Consider the following 12,418-nt stretch of genomic DNA (forward strand, 5'->3'; position numbering starts at 1 on the left):
CACATTTAATGTTTTTGGAGTAATTATGTCATGCAAGGTAGCTACTGACGATACGGGCCAGTCCAAGGGATACTGCTTTGTCATTTTAAGACTGATGAAGCTGCCCAACAAGCTATTGACAAAGTCAATGGGATGCTGCTGAATGACCGCAAGGTGTTTGGCAAAGGTGACCTGTCCCAAGCTTCTTTCATCTTCCATGTTATTTAAGTTTGTAAAGCAACGTTCAGGACAACATCAAATCTGCGTAAGCATGAACATATTCACACTGGGGAGAGGCCTTACAGGTGCGAAGTATGGTGAGCCACCTTAAAGCGGTTATCAACTATACAGGTTATATTCAATTGTTCTTCCACGGGAGCAAGAATGAGGTATTGTCCCAACTATGCGCTTAGAGCGCTTTAAAAAGGAACAGCAGTACGATTTTTCACAATTGTTTCCTTCCGCAGCGGTACTCAGAATAGCGATCAGCAGAAAGAACTTTGGACAGAAGTTATATCAGGTTACTCTGATGATGCTGATATGCGTTGGAGTCCAGAACAAATCAGAGAGTTGCACATCGACCTCCGTTCAAGTGTGATGTATGCAGCAAATACTTCTCTCATTCAAGCGATCTGCTAGTACACAAACGTATTCACACCGGGGAGAAGCCTTCCGCGTGCACGGTTTGTAAAGCAACGTTCAGGACATCATCAAACCTTCGCAAGCATGAACGTATTCACAATGGGGAGAAGCCTTACAAGTGCAAGGTATGTGGAGCCTCCTTCAAGCGGTTATCAACTCTACAGGTTTTATCCAACGGTTCTTCCACGTGCGCAAGCGTGCGCAAGCATGAGGTATTTTCCCAACTATGCGTTTAGAGTCCATTGAAAAGGAACAAAAGACATAATTTTGTTTACATTTGTTTTGTTCCACTGCGGTACTCAGATTAGCGATCAGCAGAAGGACTTTTGGACAAGAATGATAGCTTTCAAGTGCTCTGGTCTGTGTGATCTCGATTTGGTAACATTTTCATCAAGAATTAGGACAAGGGCATTGATAACAAGGCTCTGTTTGACACATTTAATGTTTTTGGAGTAATTATGTCATGCAAGGTAGCTACTGACGATAAGGGCCAGTCCAAGGGATACTGCTTTGTCATTTTAAGACTGATGACGCTGCCCAACAAGCTATTGACAAAGTCAATGGGATGCTGCTGAATGACCGCAAGGTGTTTGGCAAAGGTGACCTGTCCCAAGCTTCTTTCATCTTCCATGTTATTTAAGTTTGTAAAGCAACGTTCAGGACAACATCAAATCTGCGTAAGCATGAACATATTCACACTGGGGAGAGGCCTTACAGGTGCGAAGTATGTGGAGCCACCTTAAAGCGGTTATCAACTCTACAGGTTATATTCAATTGTTCTTCCACGGGCGCAAGAATGAGGTATTGTCCCAACTATGCGCTTAGAGCGCTTTGAAAAGGAACAACAGCAGTACGATTTTTCACAATTGTTTCCTTCCGCAGCGGTACTCAAAATAGCGATCAGCAGAAAGAACTTTGGACAGAAGTTAAATCAGGTTACTCTGATGATGCTGATATGCGTTGGAGTCCAGAACAAATCAGAGAGTTGCACATCGACCTCCGTTCAAGTGTGATGTATGCAGCAAATACTTCTCTCATTCAAGCGATCTGCTAGTACAGAAACGTATTCTCACCGGGGAGAAGCCTTTCGCGTGGAAAGCTTGTAAATCAACGTTCAGGACATCAAATTATACGTAAGCATGAACGCATTCGCTGTGGGGAGAGGCCTTACAAGAGCGAGGTATATGGAGCTTCCTTCAAGCTGTTATCAACGTACAGGTTATATCCAATGGTTTTTCCACGTTCGCAATCATGAGGTATTGTCCCAACTATGCGCGGAGAGTCCTTTGAAAAAGAAGAATATACCGCCTAACTCGATTGAAAGATGCCATGCTTGTAGAGGTGGCAGATTGCAGGATGGAAAAAGAAGGGAATTGGAGAAGATGAGCAAGGGTGCTCATCTGCCCTTGCTCACTTTTCCGAATTTTCACAGCCCTTTTCCTCAACCGATTCGACTTCAGCAGACAGGTGTCACAGCGGTTCGTAGTGCCAAGGACCTGGAAAGGTGGATGTAACTGATTATGAACAATAATTATCATGTTTTATTACACGACCGTCCATGGTAACAATCAAGTATGCCCGGTGCCAGATTGCAGGATGGGAAAAAAGGGATTGGAGACGATGAGCAAGGGTGCTCATCTGCCCATGCTCATTTTTTTCCAATTTTTCACAGCCCTTTTCCTAAACCGATTCGACTACAGCAGACAGGTGTCACAGCGTTTCGTAATGCCAAGGACCTGGAACGGGTGATGTACCTGATTATGAACAATATTCAAGAATTAGGACAAAGGCATTGATAACAAGGCTCTGTTTGACACATTTAATGTTTTTGGAGCAATTATGTCATGCAAGGTAGCTACTGACGATACGGGCCAGTCCAAGGGATACTGCTTTGTCATTTTAAGACTGATGAAGCTGCCCAACAAGCTATTGACAAAGTCAATGGGATGCTGCTGAATGACCGCAAGGTGTTTGGCAAAGGTGACCTGTCCCAAGCTTCTTTCATCTTCCATGTTATTTAAGTTTGTAAAGCAACGTTCAGGACAACATCAAATCTGCGTAAGCATGAACATATTCACACTGGGGAGAGGCCTTACAGCTGCGAAGTATGGTGAGCCACCTTAAAGCGGTTATCAACTCTACAGGTTATATTCAATTGTTCTTCCACGGGAGCAAGAATGAGGTATTGTCCCAACTATGCGCTTAGAGCGCTTTAAAAAGGAACAACAGCAGCACGATTATTCACAATTGTTTCCTTCCGCAGCGGTACTCAGAATAGCGATCAGCAGAAAGAACTTTGGACAGAAGTTATATCAGGTTACTCTGATGATGCTGATATGCGTTGGAGTCCAGAACAAATCAGAGAGTTGCACATCGACCTCCGTTCAAGTGTGATGTATGCAGCAAATACTTCTCTCATTCAAGCGATCTGCTAGTACACAAAAGTATTCACACCGGGGAGAAGCCTTCCGCGTGCACGGTTTGTAAAGCAACGTTCAGGACATCATCAAACCTTCGCAAGCATGAACGTATTCACAATGGGGAGAAGCCTTACAAGTGCAAGGTATGTGGAGCCTCCTTCAAGCAGTTATCAACTCTACAGGTTTTATCCAACGGTTCTTCCACGTGCGCAAGCGTGCGCAAGCATGAGGTATTTTCCCAACTATGCGTTTAGAGTCCATTGAAAAGGAACAAAAGACATAATTTTGTTTACATTTGTTTTGTTCCACTGCGGTACTCAGATTAGCGATCAGCAGAAGGAATTTTGGACAAGAGTGATAGCTTTCAAGTGCTCTGGTCTGTGTGATCTCGATTTGGTAACATTTTCATCAAGAATTAGGACAAGGGCATTGATAACAAGGCTCTGTTTGACACATTTAATGTTTTTGGAGTAATTATGTCATGCAAGGTAGCTACTGACGTTAAGGGCCAGTCCAAGGGATACTGCTTTGTCATTTTAAGACTGATGAAGCTGCCCAACAAGCTATTGACAAAGTCAATGGGATGCTGCTGAATGACCGCAAGGTGTTTGGCAAAGGTGACCTGTCCCAAGCTTCTTTCATCTTCCATGTTATTTAAGTTTGTAAAGCAACGTTCAGGACAACATCAAATCTGCGTAAGCATGAACATATTCACACTGGGGAGAGGCCTTACAGGTGCGAAGTATGGTGAGCCACCTTAAAGCGGTTATCAACTCTACAGGTTATATTCAATTGTTCTTCCACGGGCGCAAGAATGAGGTATTGTCCCAACTATGCGCTTAGAGCGCTTTGAAAAGGAACAACAGTAGTACGATTTTTCACAATTGTTTCCTTCAACAGCGGTACTCAGAATAGCGATCAGCAGAAAGAACTTTGGACAGAAGTTATATCAGGTTACTCTAATGATGCTGATATGCGTTGGAGTCCAGAACAAATCAGAGAGTTGCACATCGACCTCCGTTCAAGTGTGATGTATGCAGCAAATACTTCTCTCATTCAAGCGATCTGCTAGTACACAAACGTATTCACACCGGGGAGAAGCCTTTCGCGTGCACGGTTTGTAAAGCATCGGTCAGGACATCATCAAACCTTCGCAAGTATGAACGTATTCACAATGGGGAGAAGCCTTGCAAGTGCAAGGTATGTGGAGCCTCCTTCATGCGGTTATCAACTCTACAGGTTGTATCCAACGGTTCTTCCACGTGCGCAAGCGTGCGCAAGCATGAGGTATTTTCCCAACTATGCGCTTAGAGTCCATTGAAAAGGAACAAAAGACATTATTTTGTTTACATTTGTTTTGTTCCACTGCGGTACTCCGATTAGCGATCAGCAGAAGGAATTTTGGACAAGAGTGATAGCTTTCAAGTGCTCTTGTCTGTGTGATCTCGATTTGGTAACATCTTCATCAAGAATTAGGACAAGGGCATTGATAACAAGGCTCTGTTTGACACATTTAATGTTTTTGGAGTAATTATGTCATGCAAGGTAGCTACTGACGATACGGGCCAGTCCAAGGGATACTGCTTTGTCATTTTAAGACTGATGAAGCTGCCCAACAAGCTATTGACAAAGTCAATGGGATGCTGCTGAATGACCGCAAGGTGTTTGGCAAAGGTGACCTGTCCCAAGCTTCTTTCATCTTCCATGTTATTTAAGTTTGTAAAGCAACGTTCAGGACAACATCAAATCTGCGTAAGCATGAACATATTCACACTGGGGAGAGGCCTTACAGGTGCGAAGTATGTTGAGCCACCTTAAAGCGGTTATCAACTCTACAGGTTATATTCAATTGTTCTTCCACGGGCGCAAGAATGAGGTATTGTCCCAACTATGCGCTTAGAGCGCTTTAAAAAGGAACAACAGCAGTACGATTATTCACAATTGTTTCCTTCCGCAGCGGTACTCAGAATAGCGATCAGCAGAAAGAACTTTGGACAGAAGTTATACCAGGTTACTCTGATGATGCTGATATGCGTTGGAGTCCAGAACAAATCAGAGAGTTGCACATCGACCTCCGTTCAAGTGTGATGTATGCAGCAAATACTTCTCTCATTCAAGCGATCTGCTAGTACACAAACGTATTCACACCGGGGAGAAGCCTTCCGCGTGCACGGTTTGTAAAGCAACGTTCAGGACATGATCAAACCTTCGCAAGCATGAACGTATTCACAATGGGGAGAAGCCTTACAAGTGCAAGGTATGTGGAGCCTCCTTCAAGCGGTTATCAACTCTACAGGTTTTATCCAACGGTTCTTCCACGTGCGAAAGCGTGCGCAAGCATGAGGTATTTTCCCAACTATGCGTTTAGAGTCCATTGAAAAGGAACAAAAGACATTATTTTGTTTACATTTGTTTTGTTCCACTGCGGTACTCAGATTAGCGATCAGCAGAAGGAATTTTGGACAAGAGTGATAGCTTTCAAGTGCTCTGGTCTGTGTGATCTCGATTTGGTAACATCTTCATCAAGAATTAGGACAAGGGCATTGATAACAAGGCTCTGTTTGACACATTTAATGTTTTTGGAGTAATTATGTCATGCAAGGTAGCTACTGACGTTAAGGGCCAGTCCAAGGGACACTGCTTTGTCATTTTAAGACTGATGAAGCTGCCCAACAAGCTATTGACAAAGTCAATGGGATGCTGCTGAATGACCGCAAGGTGTTTGGCAAAGGTGACCTGTCCCAAGCTTCTTTCATCTTCCATGTTATTTAAGTTTGTAAAGCAACGTTCAGGACAACATCAAATCTGCCTAAGCATGAACATATTCACACTGGGGAGAGGCCTTACAGGTGCGAAGTATGTGGAGCCACCTTAAAGCGGTTATCAACTCTACAGGTTATATTCAATTGTTCTTCCACGGGCGCAAGAATGAGGTATTGTCCCAACTATGCGCTTAGAGCGCTTTGAAAAGGAACAACAGTAGTACGATTTTTCACAATTGTTTCCTTCAACAGCGGTACTCAGAATAGCGATCAGCAGAAAGAACTTTGGACAGAAGTTATATCAGGTTACTCTAATGATGCTGATATGCGTTGGAGTCCAGAACAAATCAGAGAGTTGCACATCGACCTCCGTTCAAGTGTGATGTATGCAGCAAATACTTCTCTCATTCAAGCGATCTGCTAGTATAGAAACGTATTCACACCGGGGAGAAGCCTTTCGCGTGGAAAGTTTGTAAATCAACGTTCAGGACATCAAATTATACGTAAGCATGAACGCATTCGCTGTGGGGAGAGGCCTTACAAGAGCGAGGTATGTGGAGCTTCCTTCAAGCGGTTATCAACGTACAGGTTATATCCAATGGTTTTTCCACGTTCGCAATCATGAGGTATTGTCCCAACTATGCGCGGAGAGTCCTTTGAAAAGGAAGAATATACCGCTGAACTCGACTGATAGATGCCATGCTTGTAGAGGTGGCAGATTGCAGGATGGGAAAAGAAGGGAATTGGAGAAGATGAGCAAGGGTGCTCATCTGCCCTTGCTCACTCTTCCGAATTTTCACAGCCTTTTCCTCACGATTCGACTACAGCAGACAGGTGTCACAGCGGTTCGTAGTGCCAAGGATCTGGAAAGGTGGATGTACCTGATTATGAACAATAATTATCATGTTTTATTACACGACCGTCCACGGCAACAATCAAGTATGCCCGGTGCCAGATTGCAGGATGGGAAAAAAGGGATTGGAGACGATGAGCCAGGGTGCTCATCTGCCCATGCTCATTTTTCTCCAATTTTTCACAGCACTTTTCCTAAACCGATTCGACTACAGCAGACAGGTGTCACAGCGTTTCGTAATGCCAAGGACCTGGAACGGGTGATGTACCTGATTATGAACAATATTCAGCTGGTGTTTCCCTGTGTTGGATGGTGAGGTTAGTACATGTACTAGTGTTAGTAGTCATCCCTATAGGCCTAGCAAAGTCTCACAAATCTGCGTAAGCATGAACATATTCACACTGGGGAGAGGCCCTACAAGTGCAAGGTATGTGGATCCTCCTCAAAGCGGTTATCAACTCTAATATCCAACGGTTCTTTCACGTGCGCAAGAATGAGGTATTGTCCCAACTATGCGCTTAGAGTCCTTTGAAAAGGAACAAAAGCTATACTTTTGTTTACATATAATTATTTCCTTCAACAGCGGTACTCAGAATAGCGATCAGCAGAAAGAACTTTGGACAGAGGTTATATCAGGTTACTCTAATGATGCTGACATGCGGTGGAGTCCAGAACAAATCAGAGAGTTTCATATCGACCTCCACGGAGACGCACCTATCGCACCTTATACATGCAGTAGTTAACAGAACCAAGATACACATAGTCGTTCTGGAGAGATTGTGAAGCAGATCGCTTGAATGCGAGAAGTATTTGCTGCATACATCACACTTGAACGGAGGTCGATGTGCAACTCTCTGATTTGTTCAGGACAACATCAAATCTGCGTAAGCAAGAACATATTCACATTGGGGAGAGGCCTTACAGGTGCGAAGTATGTGGAGCCACCTTAAAGCGGTTATCAACTCTACAGGTTATATTCAATTGTTCTTCCACGGGCGCAAGAATGAGGTATTGTCCCAACTATGCGCTTAGAGCGCTTTAAAAAGGAACAACAGCAGTACGATTTTTCACAATTGTTTCCTTCAACAGCGGTACTCAGAATAGCGATCAGCAGAAAGAACTTTGGACAGAAGTTATATCAGGTTACTCTAATGATGCTGATATGCGTTGGAGTCCGGAAGAAATCAGAGAGTTGCACATCGACCTCCGTTCAAGTGTGATGTATGCAGCAAATACTTCTCTCATTCAAGCGATCTGCTAGTACAGAAACGTATTCACACCGGGGAGAAGCCTTTCGCCAGGAAAGTTTGTAAATCAACGTTCAGGACATCAAATTATACGTAAGCATGAACGCATTCGCTGTGGGGAGAGGCCTTACAAGAGCGAGGTATGTGGAGCTTCCTTCAAGCGGTTATCAACGTACAGGTTATATCCAATGGTTTTTCCACGTTCGCAATCATGAGGTATTGTCCCAACTATGCGCGGAGAGTCCTTTGAAAAGGAAGAATATATCGCTCAACTCGACTGATAGATGCCATGCTTGTAGAGGTGGCAGACTCTCACTGGCGTTTTGTTCGAAATATTAGCCTACTAGTGTAGGTTGTCTGCATGGAAGTGAAAATGCAGCTCTATCAACTGAAATACAGTATTTTGTATGGTAAGTCTTGTACTTACAATTTCGTGCTCCCGGTCCGAGGTTCCGAAATTCAGGCAGTTTCCACAAGCGACGATCTACAAGAGGGTAAAGACGAGAAATGAAGATCGTACATAAAACTAACCACAAGCAACAAAAAATGATCAATCGGCTGAAATAGTGCCTGATGGACGCAGGAGTGATGTGCAGCAAGCGCGTACCCTAAAGCTTTTGCCTACAGAGACTCCCCAAGACAGCAAAAGGCTACTTCCTCATGCTACGAGTCACAAGTTTGGTGACCTTCTTATGGTACACTGGAAGCTTCTTTCATCTTTCATGTTATTCTTACTCACGGTATACATTCTACCATGCGTAGTCGGCGTATACCGTATCTCTCATCTATTCAACCGTACCTGTGGTACTCAGGGAAATACTCGGCGCTACTCAACCCGTACCTGTGGTACTCAGGGAAATACTCGGCGCTACTCAACCCGTACCTGTGGTACTCAGGGAAATACTCGGCGCTACTCAACCCGTACTCATGTGATAGACTATTCTTCGGAACTTTCCCCGCACAGGTTAGCGACAAACACTCTGTTGGCAAAAAAGACCTTTGAATATCCTCAATACCCAAGATTGAGAAATGCGGAGCAGATGCCGCGTCTATTGGGTTTGTAGGCAATGTCCAGTACTTCTAGCGGACACTATCCCGTCTGGTCTGCTCAGGCTATTGCTAGCCTTGCGGAATGTCGCCACTCAGCATGGTGGTGCAGTAAGCAGGGTCACCTGAGACCCAGTGAATGCCTGTGCGACTGCGGACTTTCTCATCCCGGTGCGGGAACGCCTGAACATTGTGTCATATTGAAAGGTGACGTGCAAGGCTCTGTCGATGCAATGCAAGTGCCAATTGGCAAGTTTCAGGACGAGCGTGCCAAGCTCAGTGTTCACACCGGAATTGGCAATGTTACGCCAGGCGACATTCAAATGGCAAAACTCACAAAGGGTAAAATGTATTGCCTTCACACAGATTGCGATCGCAACAGCAAGGAAATGGCTGAGAAGGATAACGTGTCCGTCTTCGCCAGTCAAGTCAACTATAAGCTGATGGAAACCATGAAGGAGCTCATCGAGTCTATTGTCATGGCTCTGGTGCGCATCACGCGCGCGGAGCAGCTTGCTCTAGTGCCGCGCCTGCTCTGCTGTCTCGAAGGCAGACCCGTGGCGAAGCAGAGCACCCAACTACGTGTAATAACCCCGCTCCTTGGCTCTGTCGAGCTGCCAGAGTCCCAGGTGAACCGAGCGAGCTGGTTGATGCTGCGGCAAAAAAAGACGAGCTGTTGGCAGTCTCCTGCTGGAATTTCTGATCGACTTCCTGTGTTTGCCGTACAAGAAGCCCTTGTTCACTCCTACGCCTGAGCATGGTGAGAATCGAGTAGATCCGGTCGGCTTCCAGGGCCTCACTCATGCATCCTACCAGGGTGCATCAACCGACTTGACTGTGTCGAATGGCTATTTCGACAAGCTGGAGGAGATGAAGCTGGGTGCAGGGCGCTGGGCGCCTCCTTCACTCACCACAACCAACACTAGGCTCTACAGTGAATACAGACAGCTCTGCTATACTCATTGGGTTGAATTTCTCTTGTCACTGCTGTACACTGTTATCATTATAATTATAATAATTATGTCATCCAGGGAGTCATTATAGAATAATTATGGCAGCCAGGGAGTCATTATATAATAATTATATCAGCCAGGGAGTCATTATATAATAATTATGTCAGACAGGGAGTAGTAATATATTTTCGACTCCCTGATGGCTACCCACTTACTTTATTTTCACCAGAGAGTCGTGAAGCCCTTCCACTCACTATAACGCACAGAACTTGTATCTGGAATCATGTCTCTTTGTACGTTATGTCCGTGGAGTGGGCTACTCGGAGAATGGTGCCCTCCCTAGTGGCCACGTGCTGGTACTATGTGTGGCATCCCCCGTGACTCAGGCTACTTGAAGCTGCTGCGCCGACTACTGTTGGGACATCAGAATGGTGCTCTGAGACCTGCTCTCAGTAGGCCTTTTCGGGCCTACTTGTTTGTTGCCGTGGACAGTCGGGTCGTAATACAGGATACTGTTCATTATCAAGTAAATCCACCGTTCCAGGTCCCCGGCACTACGAACCGTTGTGACACCCGTTTTCCTAACTAACGCCCTGCAGTCACAGTGCAGTGGTAGTCCAGCAGAAGCACCAGCCAGCAGCAAGCCAGCCGCTGCGGGTTCCTGTGAGCCAAGTGAACTGTCTATTGCCATATCCAGTGTATCATCTGCTTCTTCTGGCATCAGCAAATCCACGAGTGCAATGTCATCACCAAGCAGTGATGTTAGTTCAAGTATCAGTAATAGCGGCGTTTCCCAAACATCTAGCGGACTCTCTCCCGTCTGGTCTGCTCAGGCTATTGCTAGCCTTACGGAATGTCGCCACTCAGCAAAATGGTGCAGTAAGCAGGGTCACCTGTGACCCAGTGAATGCCTGTGTGATTGCTGGGGGGGGGGGATTTGCTCCATGTGAGGGGGGCACTTACCAACTTAAGCAATCTTGCCCCGAGTTTCCAGGGCGTCCAGCCACTCAATTCAAGGACGTTTAAACACTCCCAGAGCCTGCACAATTCTGACTCTGCGCTGGATGTGGCCTACCTGCATACAATCTGTCGTTAGAAGAAGGCCTCTTCTCGCATGATCTTTGTCTGGTGTAATAGGATAGCCCCCGGTGAGTTCCTACTTTGGCGTAATGTTCCTAGGGGCCGTCAGCATGCCTACGTTAATTGTCTGTGGAGTATGGTTCTTTCGACTTCTTTCTGAGTCATTGCTGAGTTCTGTTCAGATAAGTAGCTGTGCTGAATGCACCCAAACACACCTTCTGATGGTGCAGTACCGGTAGTTTTTACGCTATCAAACTCTGGGTTTACCCCCTCTCCTTGTCCTGGTGTGACGCACTGGCGTTCTGCCTTTCCTCCCTGTGACGGGCATGCTTTTTTGGCCCGCTCCACGCGCCTCCCTCCTTCATATTGGCCTGTATTCCCTGGGCCACGAGAAGGTGAAATAAATAAATTGATTCAGTGTCACTGTTCACTTCTGAGCACATGCTTGGGTATTACATGTACATGCACCTCACTTTCCAAGTAATTCTCATCATTTTGTTTTACAACCGTCGTTTCCCTTCAGACAGGACCCTCATTTACTGCTATTGTTTGCTTTTTCTGCCTTTCGCGCTCTCTCTCTCTCTCTCTCTCTCTCTCTCTCTCTCTCTCTCTCTCTTTCCCCCCCCCCCTCTCTATCTTCAAGTGTGATGTATGCAGCAAGTACTTCTCTCATTCAAGCGATCTGCTAGTACACAAACGTATTCACACCGGGGAGAAGCCTTTCGCGTGCAAGGTTTGTAAAGCAAATCTGCGTAAGCACGAACGTATTCACCTTCCGCGGTCAGTCATACCGTCACATATGGGCTCAACGTCACCACCTCTAATAGCAAGCAAAGCATCTCTCAGGCCTTCTTCATCAAGTACCGGATAGAGTACAATTGGCGGCGTGCAGACCTGCGACCCAAAAAAGTACTCAAGGGACACGACGATCATGTGGTGAGCAGGATGCAGACATAGCATATGAAAAGACCAGTCAGTCCAGTTCGCTAGTGGCCATGTGCTGGTACTATGTGTGGCATCCCCCGTGACACGTGCTATTTGAAGCTGCTGCGCCGACTATTGTTGGGCCATCCCAATCGTGCTCTGAGACCTGCTCTCAGTAGTCTTTTTCGGGCCTACGTGATTGTTGCTGTGTACGGTCGGGTCGTAATACAGGATATTGTTCATTATCAAGTAAATCCAACGTTTCAGGCCCCGGGCACTACGAACCGTTGTGACACCCATTTTCCTTGTTTCCAGCATGGCAGGAGCTGTTTTTCCGCCAGTGATCCAAAGCGACAAGCACTCTGTTGGCAAAAAAGACCTTTGAATCTCCTAAATACCCAATATGAAGGAATACGGAGCAGATGCTAAGTTCACGTCTTGTTTAATGGTGAGTTAGTTCTCCCCGTGTTGTTGCAGATTCCACTTCAATAAATTGTTCCTCACCACCCAC

General features: G+C 45.7%; 1 protein-coding gene across 1 annotated transcript; it reads left to right on the forward strand.

Annotated features, from left to right (window-relative positions):
- Window positions 1–250: 250 nt before the first annotated feature.
- LOC135821580 (zinc finger protein 724-like) lies at window positions 251–7,544 on the forward strand. The gene is made up of 9 exons (XM_065334577.1): window positions 251–291; window positions 536–746; window positions 925–979; window positions 1,263–1,422; window positions 2,974–3,184; window positions 3,363–3,437; window positions 5,477–5,551; window positions 7,018–7,083; window positions 7,524–7,544. The coding sequence occupies exons 1-9, from the start codon at window positions 251–253 to the stop codon at window positions 7,542–7,544; spliced, it is 915 nt and encodes a 304-aa protein (XP_065190649.1).
- Window positions 7,545–12,418: the final 4,874 nt, after the last annotated feature.

This window comes from Sycon ciliatum, chromosome 7, assembly GCF_964019385.1.
Source record: "Sycon ciliatum chromosome 7, ocSycCili1.1, whole genome shotgun sequence".
NCBI classification, from domain to species: Eukaryota; Metazoa; Porifera; class Calcarea; order Leucosolenida; family Sycettidae; genus Sycon; species Sycon ciliatum.